Below are 22067 nucleotides of genomic sequence, written 5' to 3' on the forward strand. Positions count from 1 at the left end.
GTATTCTGTATTTGATGCCATCTTACATGCAGTGATTCCTTAGTTTAGGGGGGATTTGCTCCATCTCCCTTCCAGCTTGTTTAGCTTTTCTAGTCTGGTTGAGGTGGGATCCACATAAGAACTGTAAAATACTCCAAAATAAAAGTGATCTCCTTTCTGTTACTTTCTAGAGACCTTTGTAAAACCATGAAGGACTCTGTTGCAGGTATCTCAATCCTGTCTCATTGCTCTTGTTTGCAAGTCAAGTGCATGATGGCTTAAGGTTGAGTCGAGCCCAAGTTAACAGCATTAAAAACCACGTTTGCAGCCAGGTATCTATGGTTAGTTTCTCCCCTCACTGCAACTATAGAGTGGGTGTTTCTTTTGTTAAATCCATCCATCTGGACACTATTAAGGCTTACGCGTAAGCGTGTGGCTTTTTTGACTGACAGGTATACCAGCACAGAGAGCTGCGTGTTATATATCACATTGGAAGTCTTCAGCAGTCTTTTTTTAAAAGGAATAATCTGACAAATGCTATTTTTGCTGCCGACTGGTTGGCCTACTTCATTTTTTTCTGTATTTTTATTTTTCTCTTTCTCCCAGAAGATAGTGTTTGTGTGGGGTTGTGAGTCAGCGGGTTTTATTGCTCCCGTGAGTTCTTCCTGCAGATTTGCACTAGATCTCTGGCTTTTGCACTCGCTCGGCTCATTACCCACCTGTGTATTTAAGGTCCGTCTCAGTCACCCACTCTTCACCAACTCGTACAGCTTCAGTTTAGCACATTTTAGTGTCTTGTTCATGCTTTGCTGGGTGAACTTACTCTCATATCTCTTCTGTTAGACTCTTCTTGGTGCGTCAACCATTTGTCAGCCAGCTCCCTGAAGAACGAATCCCCTCTGGATCTCCTCCTCTGAAAGAAATACCTACTTTGAGAAAATTTAGCACGAACCAATTTCGATTTGTGTTGTGTTTCAATTTGGCCTCAGCTGATAACTTTGCACTCATTTCTGGTGGCAGCCAAAACAGTAATGCTGAGGCTTCAAAATTCAGAGCCCCAAACTAATGTGTCACAGTCAGTTAAGACACTTTGCAATTTCATGGCCTAGCACATGTCTTATGTTCTTATCAGGCACAAATTCTATCCACAGCTCCTCAATGCCTAACTATGTGCAATAATGTAGGACCACAACATCTGTGCTCAGAGTGCATGCAGTGATCTTTTCAAAGTGTGGATGGAAAAACAAGATACCAACCAACTGGAAACATTTTGGCGATTAACTGTGTGACAACTTCAACTACCAAACAAGTTGTTTCTGCCCACGGACCCGATGTTCCATCGTCTCACTCACAAGAAACAGATCATACTGCAGATTGGATGCATGAAGAGGCAGATAGAGTGCTATTCTGAGGAGCGGAAAGATCATAACATGCTCTAATTGCATAAACCACAACAAAGATCTCGTGTAAAGATAGTTAATCACAGTCATCAGACTAATCAGTTGTACATTATCAGTTTTTTAGCATCCAGCAGCTTTACAACCTTCTAAGTTTTCACGTCAGTCCTTGCTTTGCTTTTAGAAGCTTGTCACGCTAAAGAAAAATTACAGGGTTTGGTTGCATCTGTGTTGCATCACGCCACAGTAAACTTTCACTCTTCATTCGCTCAAAGAAGCTTTTTACACTCCAAAGTGAAGCCTTTTAAAATAGTCCGCAGAAAATAATTCTGAAAATATTGGTTTTGTATTTTTGAGTGGAAAGCTTTTGCTGCGATCACTTCTTATTTGGTCTGATGACTTTGAAATCACAGCAGCTATTTCACTGACATCTCAGCTCGGAAAAATGATTCACTGGCAGCAAAGCAAAGTGCCCGACATGGGCTGAAAGCTGCAGCGCACGCTCATGAATGTTAATGCTTGGAAATAGGACATCTCCTGATGAGATGATGCACATCAATACACTGCTGGTCTGAACACTTACATACAAGAGAAAACAACGCAGGTGTAGCAATGGGTAACGCGGCGTTGTCTTACCCAACGCTGCTCTGGACTCATGCGTGAGTCATGATCAAATCATTATTTCCCACTTAAAGGAAAAAAGCAAAAACTGTCATTATGAACAACTCAGCAATGATTTTGCCGGTATTAAACACAATATGTGTGATTATGGAGCGCTGGAGAAGACTTAAGAACATTTATCCACCACTCATCCACCCGTGGCAGACGTGATGCGGTCTAGTTGTTTACTGAAAAACACAAAATCTTTCTGCAAAAGTCTCCACGATTATTTATGTATGACTCGTATTATATAACCACCGATATGCGCTCTACCCTGACATTTGCTGCGCGGCATGATGGCACCATAATATATGGTGTTATTCAACACCTTATATATATGTACATGCTGATTTGAGCTTTCATTCTGTGTATATTGGACTTCATAGAAAACAATATGAGGAGGAAAAAGAATGAACTCTAATTTTATTTTTATTTTTTTATGTAAAACTAAAGGCATGTTATAAAATTTAGTATTCAACTAGGGTACTGTGCAAAAGTCTAGAGTTACCCTGCATTTCTTCACATTTTGCTTTCATACTTTTCAAAGTGGTCTTGAGACATAATTCTGAAGTTTTTGTGAAGGTCTTTCAAATTTTGGGGGGAACATGGCTGCTTTTTCACTCATTTTCAGTCCAGCCCATGTACCTCCATCTTTTTAGGAGGAATGTTTTGGGGTGGTTTTTTTTATTCTTATTAAGCAACAGCTTAATTTTTCAGCATGACAGAGATAATAAACACAAAGTCAATGCAATAAAAGCATAACTGGATAGAAAAACACACAAAGCCCCAACCTTAATATTATTGATGCAGTGTGGGACTGTCTTGACAGAGAACACAACAAACGGCAGCCAACATCCAAAGAAGAGTTTTCAATGTTCTTCAAGAAGCCTGGACAGCTGTTACAAGAAGGTTTACATAAGACTGGCTGTGTTGAAGAATAAAGGTGATGATATTAATTACTGACTTGCAATTAAATTAAATTCTATTCAATTCAATTTTATTCATACAGCGCCAAATCACAGCAACAGTCGCCTCAAGGCGCTTTATATCGTAAGGTAGACCCTACAAAAATACATACTGAGAAAAACCCAACAATTATATGACCCCCTATAAGCAAGCACTTTGGCGACAGTGGGAAGGAAAACTCCCTTTTAAGAGGAAGAAACCTCTGGCAGAACCAGGCTCTGCTGCAACCCGGATGGGGAGAGAGAAGGAAGAGAGGATAGAAGACATGCTGTGGAAGAGAGACAGAGAGTAATAACAAGTTTGACTCAATGCAGAGAGGTCTATTAACACATAGTGAGTGAAAAAGGTGACTGAAAAGGAAAAACTCAGTGCATCATGGGAATGCCCCAGCAGCCTATGCCTATTACAGCATAACTAAGGGAGGATTCAGGGTCACCTGATCCAGTCTTAACTATATGCTTTAGCAAAAAGGAAAGTTTTAAGCCTAATCTTCAAAGAACAAATGGTGTCTGTCTCCTGAATTCAAACTGGAAGCTGGTTCCATAGAAGAGGGGCCTGAAAACTGAAGCCTCTGCTTACCTTTCAAGCACATTAAAATTTATACAATCTTTTTCTTGGCCTATAAACTATATTTCCATAGTTTCAATAATTTCAATGCACCCACTCATAGGAAAATATAAAGAAATATAACTTAGGAAGGAGAGCAGAAAACTTTTTCAGAACACTGTAAATTGTTCTTGCACTTAACCAAACCAACACTGAATGTACCCACTCAACCTTTATTACTACTAAAACATACACAAAGTAGCTTCGGCTCATTTTCACCTACACCATCCTCCCCGAGAAATGCACGATTTGTTTTCTTTTAAAGACGCTGTGGCTGTAATCTATAGTGTAGCTATTTTAGTGTTTTAATGAGCTGGCTTCTTTAGGGGGAAGCAAAAGGCACAATGCTGAAAAACCAATGTTGATGTGTTTTGTTTTACTGGATTTGTTGGCAGTAAGAATTTGCTAAATAGGTCCAGATTTAAAGTTTTAATCTGAGATAAGATTAGGGTTTCGATGAATAAAGAATAATGACCTATACTTTTGCAGTGGGAACTATAATTTAAAGTTTTTAAATAAACCCGATGATCTACTGTTTACTTCAAACCATCACATCTGCCAGGTTTTGTGAACCAAAATCTAAAAAACAACAAACAAACAATCTAAATCATCAGTAATTGATTTATGAGATTTCTAATCGGCCGTGTTAGCAACTCTCAGCGCATGTCAAGAAAACTCACCTTGCTCCCATTTGCTCACTAATTACACCACTGATGTGACTCCATGTGGCTTTATCTGTGTTTACAGCTAAACAGCAAGACTTAATCTCATTAAACTGTGACTCGATTTTAAAGCGCTGCATGAAAAAATTCTCCCAGACGCATCAGACTGTCGTCACTTCAAAAGCCATTAGGCCTACTGAAGCTCGACGGTGCAGAAAACTGCAGATTTTCAAGTCACAACATCAAAACACGGAGGAAACGCAGCCTCCTCGAAACTTTAATCATCAGTAACGAGACGAGCTGAGGTGGCTAATACACTGTTTCATAGCAGGGCTGCTTTGCTACTTTAGTTCAGTCAGTCATTTATATAATATAAAACTGTACTGTGGAAAACGTTACAGCATTAATGTCACATCGTGACATTAAATAAAGTTCTGCTGTAAGACGGGGATGGTTTTCATTTTAGACTAGCACTCAATTAAGTGGATAATATTATGCACAAAATACAGAAATACTTATTGTATATGATTTTTTTAAAGGATTTGAATTTGTGTTTTATTATTAGATCATTTTGATCTGAGGTCTTCACTATAAAGCAGGATTAGGAGCTTATTAGGAGCAAATTCAGGTGTGACCCTGCGTTTTCAGGGTTGCAAAGATAGTTCAGGTAGGATTTGTGTTGGACTGAGTTTTTTTAGTGGTTAAGATAAGAGTTTCAGTGTAAAACCGTCTCGAGGTGTCATATCTTCGCTCATCATTTAATTTACACTATGCTTTAAGTGCTGAACAGATTGTTTGCTCAGGAAATATGTTCCGTATTTATCAACATGTCTTGCCACATTTGACTAAAAACGACTAAATGAAGCCGTGCTCTAAAGCTTTGTTGTGATGCTGAGAATGAATAAATGTTTCTCTCTTTTTTGTTACAGCAGTGTTGCGATTTGCTGTAAGACGTTTCAGGTTCGTTACACATTTTAATGCCTGGGTTAACGGAGAAAGGCGATAACCACCGCCACTTTGATACCCCTTTATCTTCACTAAGGTTTTAGGTTTTGTCAAGTCAGCTTAAGTAAAGACAGCTTGGCTATCCTCAGGTTACGTTCAAGATCAACATGCACAAAATCATCACTGACCTACCAATTTTGTATTTTCTTGATGAACATCCACAAGAAATACAGATCCTTAGGAACAAATTTAAAACTTAAAAAAACCCAATAAGTCTTAATATTGACAATTATTAAAATGGGTAAATCAACTTTCTTACCCTCACATGGTTTAACACCACCAACGTTGCAGGTGAAAGAATAGAGCATGTTAAAAGAAAACATCTAAGCAACACCTACGTTTGATGCAATACAAAACTAATTACAGTCAGATCTTAAAGATAGAATGAAGATATTGATGAGTCTTAACTCATCAATATCTTCATTCTTACATGTTTGTCTGGCTTACTTTTCTCAATTTAAATAACCTTTGCTAACAGTTTTACCACTTTTCCAGTCAAAGCGCTTTGAGTGCACACACATTCACACAGCATTTCTTTTAATATTTAAAATGTTTTTAATACTTAACCCCACTTTTTACACACTGCAATTACTGAATAGCTTGTAATATGCATTTGCTTATTACAGCAAATACACTGGTGTGGAGCCAGATGCTGCTGTCAGAAAGACAAACGGGCATCAGGAAATGTTTCCAGACATTTATCAACATGCAAACTTTTCTTTTTCTTTGCAGTTTTTTTATGGACAACATAATGCATAAAAAGACCCATGGGGTGATTTGGAAATGGTGCCATTACACTGTTTGTCCAACAGAGCAGCTCTAAAGTCACAGTTTACATGCTGCTACTCTCAGCTGAGAGGAGGAGGTGACAATTGTTGTCTTTACAGTTTGCAAAATTCACTGCTGTTGAAAAAACAGCAATGCCATAATTTAATTAACTGTAAAGATTAACAGCAGATATAATGTCATAATTATTACACACTAAAATGCAAGGATCTGTTGTGGCCTACCAGAATCAAATATTAACATCCAACATGTATAAAGTCACTTTGGAAATTATACCACAGAGAATTATGAGCTGAACCTGCAGCATCACCTGGTTTTGCAAGTTTATATCAGGTTTTGGCCTCATTGTTGAGAACTCCTACGGTTGCCTTTGATTGCAAGCAGAAGCAAGAAAAAAAAAAGCTTGTGAGCCCAGCCTGTGGAGGATTTAGCAGCTAAAGAGGAGTCGACAGAAAGTAAATACTTACCTTGATGCGGCGCTTCATTTGGTAGTCCCTAAATCATTTTCAGATGCCCAATATTCTTTGTAATTGTTTTTGCTTCATATCCCAATCTCCTCTGGATTTTATATCCACACACTCAAATGAGTTGTGATAACTCTGAAAAGAGGTTAATGCTAAACATGTTTACATTCAGATGAGCACAACTCAGAAATTGGGAGAAATAAAGGAAGAAGATGTTTGCTGAAAATGTTCCAATAAGTAATCCCCCCCAAAAAAAACGCAGCAGCTGAGCAACAGAGCTACAGAGTTTATCTCAGATTTTCTAATTCACTGGGACAGCAAACAACCAAGCAGGTCAAAAAATAAATACAGCCGTTACATCACAAGTTCCATTTGCTCTGTTGTGCTGCAGATGTTTTTCCTCTTTTTACTGCAGAACTTTCATTTTGGACTCCTCTGCCTTCTGGCAGTCAAAGCCTTTTAAGGCCATCTGACATTTTTTTAAAAAGACATTATTATGTTGACATTGCTGTTTTTAAAAACGGCGAAACTCTGAGCTTGGGTGCAAATTTTGATGCCAGCTATCAAACTAGAAGTTAACAAACTCTTCAAATACAAAGATACATTTCATAGATCAATTATCAATCAAATTTTTCATTTTATTGATCATTTCAATCATTTTACAGCTACACATTTGGAGAAAAGAAGGACCTGGATTTTAATCTAGTCTGGGCCCCTCTGTGTAGAGCAGGAGTCTCAAACTCACGGCCTGGGGGGCCACTTGCAGCCCATGTCACCCCTACTTGTGGCTCGTATATTGATGTAAAGAGATATGATGCAATTTGGCCCTTGAAGTTACTTTTTTGTTAGGGAGGCTTTGTTTGCTGTTGAGTGCAATGTTAAAACAATTTCTTTAAAAAGCCCAAAAATTATTTAATATGACGGTAATATGAGCAGAGAGCACAAACATGCTGAGGGATTGGCTGTGTTAGCTCAGCAAAAGTTATTTGTAAAGAAAACAGTTTTCACTGGCAGTCAAAAACTAATGTGTACACTTATGTCGGCATTTTTATTTTGTTAAATACAAACAAAATTATAGCAGATGTGCTGCCACGTGTCTGGCCAGAGAGAATACCAATTTGTTTATTTGGTAGTTCAATGAAAGACTTCAGTTAAGAGTGAGAAAGAAATGTGTTCACGTTTGCAGTTTTGTCCTGTTGTCCTGGGTGGCTGTAGGAGGTAGAGCAGGTCACCTACTGATCGGAAGGTTGGTGGTTCGATCCCTGGCTCCTCCAGTCTGCATGTCAAGTTTCCTTGGGCAAGATACTAACCCCAATTTGCTCTCCGAAGCATCCATCGGAGTATGAATGTGTGTGAATGTACTTAGAACTTGTACTTATAGATAAAGTGCTTGTGAGAATGGGTGTGAATGAGGCATGTTGTATAGAGCGCTTTGAGTACTCTGGGAAAGTAGAAAAGCGCTATATAAGAATCAGTCCATTTATACAATATTTAAAAAAAAAACTCCTACATTTTCAGAAATTTTGGAGGTTTTTTTGTACTTCTTGAACACTAAAGTGGCCGTCCAATGAGATGACAGTCTTTCTAGCACTGAGGGTTAGGGAAAATCAGTCTTGGTGTTTGCCACAGACCCATCTGAGCTGAGGTTGGTCCCTGAGGTCTGTCGGCTCTAACGTGGAGATCCAGCTGCACTGGCAGGCGTACGCCCGCAAGCCTCTCCTCTTCTTCAGCTTGGTTCCGAGCTTCTGACGTTCCGGCATGTTGTTCCTGCCGGCAGAGAAAGACAGACAGTGAACTTTAATCGTTACAAGGATAAGACCATATCCTTCCAGCTGCAGCCCTGCAGACAGCTCCTCTATGATCCTACTGCGCAGCTCCGTACTAACTTTTCCATTTCAAACTCAATAAGAGATAAATTAAATAATGTGTGCAGAGCAATCTGCTGGAAGGACAAAATATCTGACATGCACAGATGAAAGCGAGAGGAAAAAAAGGATTCTTGCCCTTAAGGAACTTTTTAGCTATGAACAGATGCATATATTTTTATATCTGTTACATGACAGATACGTAGAATGACCAAAGCTATAATTTTGCAATTTTACAGAAAGTCATCTGATTAAGAAACATTTTTGTTAATGTCAGAAATTATAGGAAAAAAAAACAAAAAAAAAACATACACCGCAACTATGCATGAGTGAAAAGCATGTAAGAATGTAAGTATGCTAGTCTGCTGAAACGTAAGCTCTGCTCCAATTTCACTGTATGATGCCAAAGTATAGCGACAATAAAGGAATCTTTATCGTATGAAACACACTGACCGACTGGTTCCATTTCTGTGTTTACAGCAGCTCAGGCAGTGTTTTCATCACACAGCCTCTGACAGACTTCACCAAACAGCAGATGGACACAGTTAGAGACTAGATGGTGAAGTAAGGGGAAAATCTAGCAGCTTTAGAGACAGTTATTTTTTCTCGGAAGTTTGTAATTTTAAAAAAATGTTCTTTGGACACAAACACCACTTTAACCTCCTAAGACCCGAACTCTTAAACGGCATGCATTTTTAATTTCTCTTTGATATTTGGGCATATTGGGGCCCAATGAATGTAAAAACAAAGAATTACCAGAATTTTTCTTTTTTACCTTATTTTTGTTTTTAACAAAAATATTATTTTTGTTTTTAACAAAAATAAGAGCCACATATGAGGATATTCATTTACAATTTTGATAAAACAGAAGCCATACAATGTCCTCGTAAGTGGATATCAGGCCCTTGTAGAGCAAAATTGAGTATTTTGGTCTAAATAACCCAAAATGTGATGTCCACATATGTGGACGCCAGGTCCTAGGAGGTTAAGCTGATGTCAGTGTTGCTCTGTAACTGGTAGATGGGTACACTCAGGACCTCAGTTTGCTCACAAAACAACCTCAATTTGTGCAGTCATGGATTCCACAGGATGTTGGAAACAATCCTTTGAGTTTGACACAATGCCATCACATAATTTCTTCAGAGCTGATACAATCGTCCGTTTTAATGCATCACCAGAGCTCTTTGTTGTGTTTCAAGAAACCAGTCTGACATGACTTTTGCTCATGCTGGAAGCAGCCACTAAACATGGAAAATTATTTCCTTAAAAGAATGAACATGATCGATGACAATAAACAGAAAGGCTGCAGCATTCCAGTAATTAATTAAAAGTATATAGAAGTTAAAGTACACTTCTACTTCTTTGTTTTTGATCATGTATCAATGGATCAATGGATCAATGATGTATCCTCCTTTTTCTAACTAAAATTACAAAAAATGAAAACAAACTAAAATATAAATGTACATGGGAACTTTAGTTTTAGTCTCTGTCAATTTGGTGGAATTTGCTGCACATTTATTAGGACATCTACACGACTGTGAGTCAACTGCCTTTACACAGTGTTGTGTTTATGCTCATATCGATTCTTGTTTTCCTAAATCTTACCCGTGACAAATATCATCCATATAGTAACCTTTCCAAAAACACAAACAATAATACCAACCTATACTGTGTCAGTTTGGGTTAAAGTAGGTCTTTTCATTTCAATGCAGGTCTTTTCATTGCGGATTTTACATCAGTCAGTACTGAAACTCTGCAACTTAGGAAACACTGAGTTAAAGTCTTGGCTTTAGCATGAGGAGAGAAAAAAATGTGAATTTTAATATCCTTACATAGAATAACATCATGATATTGAATGGGCTAGATAAAGGAATCAAAGTCATTCATCGGAAATAACTATATAATGACTTATTTTTTATCTTTTAAATATACAGTGATTAACAACCACCAGTGTGCACAAACTCTTTAATCAAACCTTTCCATGTTTCCGAATTTCCAAAAAAAGCTGAAAAGAAAATAGTAAAGCACATTATCATTATTTTTTTGAATAGATGGATGCATGGATGACTACTTTTTGATGAAGATGCTAAATTACAGTTCTTTGTTAGTTTTAGTTGTTAAATGTCTGCCTTGATATATTTCTGAGAGGTCCAAAGTGCCAGCTCAAATTTGGGTAGAAAAACATGAATTTGGTTTGGTATTTGCTTATAAATGCAAATGTCATTTTTAGGTTTAAACAAGTTTTTGACAGATTTCTGAATTTTTTGTATTTCTTTGTTTTTATGACAGGCGGTCGAATATATGTGTTCAGCACTGCGTTAAACACTGTAATTAAACATGAAACATTTGATTTAGACATGAAAACGTAAAATCAAACATATTTAAAGTTTACACCAGTAATAGTCCAATATGAATAATCCTGACCCACTGACCTAGATTCATCCATAACAGTACCCTGATCTTCGCTAAATTAAAATGCATGCTTATGCGTGACAAATGAATACAGACAGTCATTAACATTACGCTCAAGTGTGCTTAACACGTATTTTCCTCTAGCTTTGTGCTGTTTGAGCTTGATGTTTTTTTAACTTCTGCTTTATGCTTGAAATTAAATCTGTGTCATGCAGGTCACCCCATAATAATTTATGAGTAGAAAATTATGCAAACAATTCTAAATTTGCATACTGTGCCACTCCCTTTTGCTTTTAAAATTATAGGCACAGCAGATGTGCACTTCTATCACTGTTAATGTCCTGGTGTAAGCCTCTTAATTAAGAAGAAACAACAACCGTGTGGGCAGTAATGGATGCATAAGCTACACATGGCCAGGCAAATGTCAAATTAGTGTGAAAGGAAACGCCTGTTTAAGAAAGCCTACTCAGACCACTGAGGACAGAAAACACGATATTCCTTATTAACAAATTATGGGTAAACTACTTAATGTACTATTCAGACAAAAACAATGAATTTAATTAGTTCAACACAGATCAAGTGTGAAATTAAATTACAGCTCGGTAGCTTAACCCTCCAGTAAAATGTGTTTGAATAGATTATAGCATAACTTTTATTTTAATCTGTCACCAGGTCTGTAAAAAAGAAAAGTCAATTTGCATGTGAATATGTTTTTCCTACATTTACATTTAGAGGCTATGAAGTGCATATGTACATGCCTCCGATGTGATGTTTCTTTTTTTTTTTTTTAAACTTCACCTTTTGTAGCTGAAAGGTCGAAGCTCTACTCCTAACGGACTGAAGCTTTATTGAGGATAACAGTGACGTGATGACATGAAGGGCAAACTCATCATCCTGAGTGCTCCTGAGTGCTTCAAAGTGCTCTGAACCTAAAGTCACACTAAAAGTAAATTGCACACTTGTGGCGTAAAAACATTGCTAAGTGCTAACATGTCATTGGTGTGGATGTATATCTTTAGGTATATCCTGGTGTGAAAACTTGACACATTTACAGCCTTCTTAACATCTCATAATGTCTTTCCAAGCACTAAAAGCCTTCTGGACGCATACGTTAAGGTTTCCTGCACTTTCCAGTGAAAAACACTTTAAGACCGTCTTAAGCTTCACAGAGCCAGCTTCACCGTTTCTATATACTCTGGAAACCTTTCATAATCAGAAGATTTCTGGTGTTTTACCCGCACACTAACAACAACTCATTTAGATGTATTAGATCTTTTGTGTATGTACTTATAGATTAATTCCGATATTACTCATAAAACACCACCTACCTATCTACCTATTGATCGATCTATCCTACATGCATATCTGTGTTGTCTTTCAGAAGGAAACTATATAGACCCAAGCACCAAACAGCTCCTCTATTACAACTTTATATTTTATGTCACGAGATTGAGAATATCTCCCTTCTACTTAGCAGAAGTTAAGTGAAAAGATGTAGAAGACAACTTTGATGGGCATCTAAACAGGATTAAGAATTTGTTAAAAAGTAAAGGCTGAAAAGCCTTTTTATCAAAAAAAAAAATTGAAGGAAACATTTTCTCTGCAGTCTTCAAGACTACAAGGCAGCAGATCTAACCACAGCTTCTCACCATGCTTACTATTGTGGGGACCACAAGTTTTGATTTCGCAGACTTCCATGCAAATAAGCTCACCATGCAGTATAGGCATAACCCCATGGGAAACATGCTTTGCTTTGGACAAAGACCGGATTTAAAACTGTAGTTACATATTTGTCTAACAGGTGAAAGACCCCTCATATGAAACACCAATCTCTTGGGCAGCTGTGTCAGGAAGGGCATCTGCTGCAAAAATCTGCCAGATTAAGCATGTGGAGATAACCGCTGTGGTGACCCATTGTGAATAAGGAGCACCTGAAAGTAGCTTTATGTGTGATCTAGACATCTACTAAACTTGTGACACAATGAACGTGATTTTAATCTCGACAGCTCTGTACCATTTACACACCCTTTCAGACCCATAATCAACAGAAAATTGCTCAGTGGGATATGGATGAATGGCTGAAATTAGGTTGAATTCGTGTTAGTGTAAAGGCCTGAAATGACAACCTTTCTCTTTTCAACTCAATTCAGATTTATTTTTAAAAGAGACTTAATCCACAAAATAATGTCCATAGACATCTGGTACATGGGGGAGCAATTTTTCTTCATTAATGAGGTTATTTTGTTTCCATTGTCAAAGTGAAAATATGTCTAGACTGAGTTTTCCTTATTCGGAAAGGATCAGATGGAATGCTTTAAGATCACATTGCCAACTGATGCAAATAAATTCTGTTTTTGAGGCAATTTTTTAAGGATGGTACTGGACCAGAATTTCACCATCAGCTAATCTACTAACAAATTTGACTTCAATCAAATCTCCAATAATATTTAAAGAAATGTAGACTCAATCATGAATCAGTGTCTTAGCACCATCAGCCTTAACCCAATTTCCCTCGGGATGAATAAAGTATTATCAATCAATCTATTTACACCTACGTATTTCCAGCTATTGAAATGGAAGAGAATCGATCAACTTGAAAAGAGAAAGTCACTTGCCAACAGTAGAACAATACAGTCACACCATGTGCAGGTACAAATGCTGGCAACGACATCACCCACACTGTAGGCTCTCCATACATTCGACACAGACGTTAATCAGCCTCAGTGTTCAGTTAAACCCTCAGTTCCTTTATTTATTTATCTATTTACCTTTACAGTAGCTCTCAAACTTTTACTCAAATACTTACTTTACTTAAATAATGGTCAGACACCTTAGTCTCACTTCATACTTTTCACCTGATTATCCGTGGCCCATTAGTGTGACCCACCATAGTCTAAGAACCGCCGCTATAACAAGTGACAGCGTCACCAGAAGTCAACCTTTGTCCCTGCTGCAGCTGCACGTGCGAACAAAATGACACCATTACCCGTTGTAACATTAATGAAGGTCACCTGTGTGGTGTTATCTGAATGGTATTCTACTGCTTTAGTATTAAAATTATGGAAAGCTCATTTCTCACATCATCATAAGTAGATAAAAGCATGAGGATGAACCTGTTTGTGTAGTTCAAACTGCATTCACAATATCACATATTACTAATTATTTATGTCCTTATGAACTTTGTGTTCATATATTTTCTGAGCAACAGAAAGAAATCTATGAACTGGGTTGTAAACACAAGCAACAAGAGTAAAACCAGACTGCTGCTTGTCTGACAAGTAGCACGACTCACAGATAACTAAGATATTATGTGAATTCTGTCAAGAGAAAGTTTACAGAAAGAAAACCTAATATGCTCACATTTATATAACTGTGATACTCAGTCTGTAAGCTTGTACCAGCAGTCTGCTTAGTTTATCGTTTTCTGGATAGGCTTAACAAGGGTGTGGGAGTAGGTTAGTGTGGTTGTTTATATTCTAGTCACAAAGATCTGCAGATTCTGAATTGTTTCCATTTGGGAAAGGTAACTGCTCTTATCGGTCATTAGGACTGTGGGTGGATTAATGAGGGCTGAACATGTTTTACAGTGTGCCCTGTTCTACTTTACTCAGAGTTCAGCTCGTCTAGAAGGAAAAAAACAAAAACATATACATTTAAAGCAGCACCACAGAACAATACTGCCCCCGTCTGGTCAAGCACAAAAACCCAATAAATCCTAAGAAAAAATAATAATTTAATTTTCTTAAAACACATAAACATTTAAATTCAATTTTTATGCAATGTGATTCATTTTTATATTGCGCCAATTCAAAAACGGTCACCTTAAGGTGCTTTATATGGTAAAGGTAATGACACCAATAAGTTCACTGTCCCAAATATGGGAACAAGTGAAAAACACTGTTTTGGTCCATGAGCCATTCCATGCACTAAGACTGAAATACTGAGATACTGAAAGGGTTCTGTAATAGAGCACAAGCAATGAAAGACTTTTATAATATATATATACTTATATATATACACTTATATATACTTATATATATATATATATATATATATATATATATATATATACACACACACAATGTGAGTAGACTATAATAATTAGAACATTCATTCAATATCCCCAAAAATTATGTGTGAGTAAGAGTTGTGGATAATTTGGAGTCTCACACTTAACAAGGTTGGTATTAAGATAAACATCCAGGAAATCCCTTATAAAATAATAAAAGGTTTATGTTATTTGGGTACAAATGTGTTTGCTCATACTTGATTGGCCAGTAAAGCTTCATTCCAGATGATGATGTCATGTTCAGAGTTGGGTTTTTTTGGTCCCTCTGCTGCATCAATAAAGTGGCCTCATTCAGTTTCACACTGAACATGGCGCACTACTCAGTACGCACACAACAAACAGCTAAAGTCCACAACAACTGATCTGCACTTATGTGTAACAGACTACTTTATCACTGCTCCCTGGCTTTGTGGGGAAGGTGGAGTGAATATAGTTGAAAGTCACACAGGAGATCTCAGTGTGTGTGTTATGGATCATCAAATTGATGCCACATAAGTCGAAAAGTGGTGAGAATAATGAAATGCTGTGGAAGTTCACTTCTGTACAGCCCCACTGGTACTGGTTGGTAACCTAGGATCCCCAATAAGGATGACAATAAGCGTGTGTGTGTGTGTTGGGGGAGGTGGGGGGTGTCACAAGATAAAACCAGTAGCAGGTTTAAAAATATGTATGGCAAATTTATAGACAAATATAGTTATTTTGATTCAAATATATCATTTTTCTTGCAAGTTTCTGTATTTTGTTGTTATGTGTTCAAGAGGAAAAATGAAGCAGAAATATAATCTGTTTTATCTGAAAAGTTCACAGCTGGGAAACATTTGAAACTGATGAAAGGAGTGGAGAGTGGCTTTGAGTCTCAAGAGACCAAGCTATTCTAGAGACTAAAATGCCAGAGTGGGGTCATTTTATTATACTTTTTCTGATGGCTTTACTCGTGTTTATCTCACCTCTGGTGTTTCATTTATATGTGACAGATATTCTAAAATGTTCTAATAGACTTAAATGTGACTGAAAACTAGAATTATGTAAAAAGTAATCAAAACATTTTCATCATCAACTTTGGCAACAAGCCTTATGCAGCTGCACATCTTACTATTCTAAGTCATCATAATTCCTGTAAAAAACTATGAAAGTTTCAATGAAAAGTTGCAGATAAAGTTCAAATATTTAAAACTAATCACTGCTGGGCTCGTAAATTATCCCGATCAATCACTTGAAGGTTATAAGCTGACCAAAAACCAAAGTTTTTAAGAAGTACTAGCAGAGCACACTAAACTGCATATACAGTCTGTAGAGGCTAAGCCTACGCTGGAAGCCAGTGAGGTGTTCGTGTGTCTACCTTAAATAAATTCCCATAGACACACCATATGTAAAACACAAAAGGTGACCACTAGGGCCATACATAAGGTACCAATTTAAATGTGTTACTCGTGTTCCTCTTTAAAACTTCTTTAATCACGCATTTTCTTGTCAAGATGAGAAAAACATGGCATCGAGCCTGCAGACTCACCTGAGGAACAGGTAATCACAGGTTGAATCCCACTCACAGTCATCAAACATCAGCACCCGAAAGTCGCAGGATATACACCTCAGCTGGTCACATGATCTATTGGTATACAGTCAGTTATTATTTGCAATAGGCAATGAATACACACTATAGGTAATCACTCATTGGTCTATAATCATTTGAAAATGCACCGTGGTATAATTTATTTAAACTAATAAAAAGTATGTTGTGGATCCTAGAGTTCTACATCTTTATAAACCAGGACCAGACGAGACCTGACAGACGCTCTCAGTATGAAATTATTTTTTCACACCTCTTGGATGCGGCTGTTCCGACACCATTTGCGACAGAGCTCCCGCCAATAAAAACAGGACAGCACCTGGATGCAGAACACGCAGTGCAGATTGTGTCCAGACAAACAGAAAGAGCAAGAAAATCAAAATCCTGCATAAACAGGATACACAGCCTGAACAAACACACAACCTGGTTGTTACTTTTATATTTAATATAAAGACTTTTATCTGGCCACTGATACGCTTCCACATAATATGTTACTGACTTTTATCTTGGTTAACTATCCTTCATACACTGATTTAGTAAATATCCAAACTTATGGCATATGTAGAAATACTAACTCAGAGACAAATGCAGTTTAACTTCCTTGCATCCTGTGATTATTGCATGCTTGCATGTTTTTGTTGTTGTTTTTTTTTTAATTTTAAATAAACTAAAAGACTTACTTTCTTCCTCCCGACTGAGATGGAAGCCTCTTTTCCACATGTGGCCCTTTAGGAAACTTCTCAGCCTAAAATGAAAGGTTAAAAAAAGAGTTATTTCTTTCTTAAACTGTGAATAGAATTAAACCAAATAAAACCTACATTTACGCCTGCTCCTCCCCATCCCTCTTGTGTATGTGTAGTTATAATCAAGTAGAGCTGTCACAAAGAGGACTTAGTCACATTTGAAAACCCAGGTGTATGTTTATGGCTCTAACTGGTTATTCATAATGCAGGTAAAGACTTGGAGATGAGACAGGTGCATCATAATAATGTCTGACTGTGAAGGCAGAAGCTGAACCTAGATATCGGCACTTCACTTTAAGTGTTTCACATAATTGTATTCTTCCACCTGCCTCTTCTTAGAACCCGCTCCTGGTGCCTGTGCTGCATCCTCTTTGTACCAAACGTAGCTGGTCACAGCCAGTTTTAGTGTTGTGACCGAGTTTCCCTCTGTCAGAGGACCAGAGCGGCTGAGTCATGTGTTATTTGGAGGATTTGAAAAATAATTTTGAACATAAGAATTTGAGCCATACCTAAATTAATAGATTTTGCCCCCACTTGAAAAAAGAAATCCTTTGAGTATCTGGTTCTCCAGCTTGAAATGCTCCGCTGTGTTTACCTGCTGGTCACTAACTTTTTTTTATTGGTCAGATTGGTTGATCATAGCTTTTCTGTTAAATTGATGCTGAACTGAACAATTTCTAAGGCACAAAAGCAAAACAGAGGAAAAAATGTAACAAATTGCATTCGCAGGGAACTACAGTGTATTAGGAACAGATATTTCCTGTGTGTGTGTGTGTTATGGGGTTCTTTGTGGCAGCAATTTATTTAATTAGTGTAATTGTTTTATATAGCACATTTTTTGGCTTGCTCTTGCCTAATAAGTCAACTTGTCACATCATCCATTTAGTTAATAGCTGACACACATTAAATATTTGGAATTTTGTTACTGGAAACTGTGTATCCTCTACTTTTATTATATATTTTCCCTCACTTTATGCAAAATTATCACAATTAGCTAATGCAACTCCTTTGAGAATAGTTTCAAACAATAATTTTCTGTTTTTTCCCCTCAGTATACCTGTCTATCAGCTCAATTATCCAACTTAAGGCTACTCCCTGCTTCATTCATTGGGCACTGTAAGACTGTGGCTCTCAAACTGTGGCTCATGAACAATCAGAGGACCGTACTTTCAAGCAACATTAGAGATTTATCAAAGTAACTTAAAGTTTTACACACTGCGATGGTAACTTGTGCTGCAAATCAACACGTATAAAAATCACTTTTTGCTAACCAATCAGTTTTCTAAAAAGCAGTGACAACAGAAGAGTGGCACCTGGTGTGCTCTTCTGCAGCTGTAGCTCATCTGCTTCAAACTTTGATGTTTTGTGCATTTAGAGATGTTCATCTGCATTCCTGGTCTCTTGCAAGTGGTTTTTTGAGTTACTGTTGCCTTCCATTCAGCCCACAGCCTTAATCCTCTTACCTCTCTGGGTCAAGGCATTTTGACCCCGAAAACTGCTGCTCTCTGGATATTTTCTCTTTTCCAGAAAATTCTTTGCAAAGATGGTTGTGTAAGAAAATCCTAGCAGATCAGCGTTTTATGATATACGTAGACCAGCTAGACCCAGACCATGTCACCAATGACTATGCCACATTCAAAAATCACTAAAATCATATTTCTTCTGATTCTCTGCTTGAACTTAAGGAGCTTGTCTAGTAGTGATGGGTCGTTCGCGAACGAAATGGCTCTTAGAGCCGACTCTTTGAAGTGAACGACGCGAGCCGGCTCCTTATTGGGAGCCGTGAGGTTTTTTTTTTTCTTTCTCTCACCCTCTCTCTCGCCCTTTTTGCCGCTAAACTCCGCACGCGCGGCCTGTACTTTGCGCTGGGCAGAGGGGGGAGGGGCGTTAGTTACACTCGCAGTAGCGAGTGTAACTAACGCCCATCACTATTGTCTAGACCATCAGCATGCTTAAATACATTGACTGTATGCCGTGTGATTGGCTATTTAGATTGGATTTGCATTAACAACCACTTGACTGGTGTATACCTAATGAAATGGCTGGTGAATGTATATAGGGTAGTGATGGGATTTCCGGCTCTTTTTAGAGATCCGGCTCTTTCGGCTCGGCTCACTAAAAAGAGCCGGCTCTTTCGACTCCGAACCGGCTCTTCAGGTTGTTTTGTTGCTTTAATTATTTAATCATTAACAATAATATAAAATTATGCAGAAAAGGAATTACTAATGTAAAAAAAGTGGTTTTATTTATATATGTTTATATATGGCCCCTAGAGACAAATCACGTACAAACTCTAAAGCACGTACAAACTCCAAAATACATTTCTAATGTTAACTGAACTTCCAAAACAGAGCTACCCAGATCACTTAAATTACACAATTGAAAGCATGTGTGTATTGTTTGTGTATTTATAGACAAGCACTCATATTTATTCAAATAATTAAAAAAAAAATTCATTTACCTGTTACTACCACACACCAAATCTGGTTGTTGATACTTCCTGGCTTGTGTAGCCACTAGGTAACAAAAGCTCAACACTGCGCCCTAGCATCCTGGAGCACTTCTGTTGTGTTTTGTACGTGATTCTGAGTTTTTACGTGTTTTGGAGTTTGTACATGCTTAGGAGTTTGTACGTGTGTTGGAATTTGTACGTGCTTTGTCTCTAAGGGCCACCATAAATATACTTTATTTATTCACTCCACATAAAATGTAATAAATAAATCATATAATACAAAAAACAACTAATTACATTTTAAACTTTTAACTATTTAAATTTTCAGCTTTTTCCTTTTAAACAAATTTAACGTGAAACAACACAAAACACTGCAAACCACAACACAATTAAATATAAGTTAAAATATTAAAACAAAAAGAAGATGCACATTCTCTGTCATATGGGCCTGCATGATTTTTGATGTTTTCTGAATCCTTTATCATCTGCAACTGAAAATAGTGGATGATTACTATAGCTTTCTAATGTGACGTTGTTGTCCCTCGCTCTCTTTCTCTCTGGCTCTGTTCCTGTGCTACTGCGAGTGTAACTAACGCCCCTCCCCCCTCTGCCCAGCGCAAAGTACAGGCCGCGCGTGCGGAGTTTAGCGGCAAAAAGGGCGAGAGAGAGGGTGAGAGAAAGAAAAAAAAAAACCTCACGGCTCCCAATAAGGAGCCGGCTCGCGTCGTTCACTTCAAAGAGTCGGCTCTAAGAGCCATTTCGTTCGCGAACGACCCATCACTAATATAGGGCCTTTCAAGGCTTACTGACTAAAGCACTAAACCACACATATTCCTATCAGGCACTGCTGACAAATGCCGGGTTGACTTATGAGGTTAATAACTACCTTTGTGTAAGTGCTTAACCTGATAATAACTACCTTTGTGTAAGTGCTTAACCTGAATTCAGATATTGAGATAAATTAATCTTGACATTTTGAACTTACTCTGTGGTCCTACATGAAAACAAACATGTGAAGTGAAACTAGTTGAATAAATATACTTATTGCTAAGGCTTGATAAAATCTCTGGGGCATGCCAGCCTGAGGGCCAACACCAGCTCTTGGTAAGATTTTATGAGGATCCCGAGCCTGACAAAGAAGAAAGCACAACTGTGCATTTCATTCATCGACTTCATCACTTCAGACATGATACAGCAGTGCAAAATAAGATTATGGGACCACAACACAAGATTAAGCCTTCCTAACAATTTCAGATACAAGCAGTGCCAGCTCAGCATCAGTTAAAAACTTAAAGTATATGACAGCAGTGTGACCCTCAATCATATGCAAGACTTAAAAAATGTTTTAAGGTGTACTTGGCAAGCTTTCCTATATGCCGTGCCTTCTTGTAATTCACAGTTCTCTTTCCAGAATTCAGAGCGGGTTCAAGTCAATCTTACCTTTGGCTGAGGGAAATGACTGCAGTCTTCCTCCTGTAATTCCTCCAGCAGGGCGTCGATATCCTCAGTGACACTGTTCACTGACCGTTTAGGCTTTGTGGCACTAAATCAGAAACAAATACATGGATTAGTGTCTTGGGGTTGTAGCAGGTGCTGGTGACAGATATTAATGACTGTTTTTAAGAGCAAACCTCTGTATCTACAATAACCCATATTCTGCATATTTCGGCAGTTTCTAGTATAATTTGAAAACGCTGAAGCCATTGAATATAAACTGAACTGATCATTAAGTTTATTAAATAGTAGCAATGCATGGAAGCTGAAGTAATCCTCAGCTAACTTATACCTGACATGTACTAGCCAAGTTAGCTTTGTTTACCCGTGCTTTTTCTGTCCGTCTTTGTCTTTCTCGTCTTTTCCAATCACATTTGAGTTGGTGCGAGCCGCTGAGGACGCGATTGAAACGTTGCGACAAAACTTTTTCTCGACTTCATCCAGCAACTCGTCCAAATCTTCTTCATCCATCGTAAAGAGTTCCTCCGACAGAATGCTGTACCCCCACCACAGCTAATCAGCACAAGCTAGCAGCCGAAACCATGAGAGCGTTCGTCGTTGCTAAGCAACAGTGGAACATGGCGGAAGCCGAGCTGCGGTATCTTCAAAATAAAGGTCTAAATTGAATCATGCTCAAAGAAAGTTTTAATTTATACTTGACATTAGGTATTACATTAGGTATTTGCCCCAGAGCCTCTGCTGGTTTGCAGATGTTTGTGTCTACCTGGCATATATAGGTCAGGCATGAATCTCCTGGACTATGATGTTTGTAGACAACAGTGTTATCTATAGTGAGAGTAGGAACCTGATAAAATAGGGTCTGGAGAAGTGGGGTCATTGTTCTCTAGAGAGATTGCGAATGAAAATCAGTAGAAGAAAGAAATACTCAAGATAGCAGTGAGACCCAAAAAACCCCATACAGGAACACACACTTTGAACA

General features: G+C 37.9%; 1 protein-coding gene across 1 annotated transcript; it reads right to left on the bottom strand.

Moving 5' to 3' along the window:
* Positions 1-4836: 4836 nt before the first annotated feature.
* cfap418 (cilia and flagella associated protein 418) lies at positions 4837-21695 on the bottom strand. The gene is made up of 6 exons (XM_085176325.1): positions 21453-21695; positions 21074-21176; positions 17119-17183; positions 16692-16757; positions 16382-16477; positions 4837-8292 (listed from the first exon to the last, which is right to left on the bottom strand). The coding sequence occupies exons 1-6, from the start codon at positions 21596-21598 to the stop codon at positions 8133-8135; spliced, it is 636 nt and encodes a 211-aa protein (XP_085032451.1). The 5' UTR covers positions 21599-21695; the 3' UTR covers positions 4837-8132.
* Positions 21696-22067: the final 372 nt, after the last annotated feature.

Source organism: Neolamprologus multifasciatus, chromosome 11 (genome assembly GCF_963576455.1).
Source record: "Neolamprologus multifasciatus chromosome 11, fNeoMul1.2, whole genome shotgun sequence".
Taxonomy (NCBI): domain Eukaryota; kingdom Metazoa; phylum Chordata; class Actinopteri; order Cichliformes; family Cichlidae; genus Neolamprologus; species Neolamprologus multifasciatus.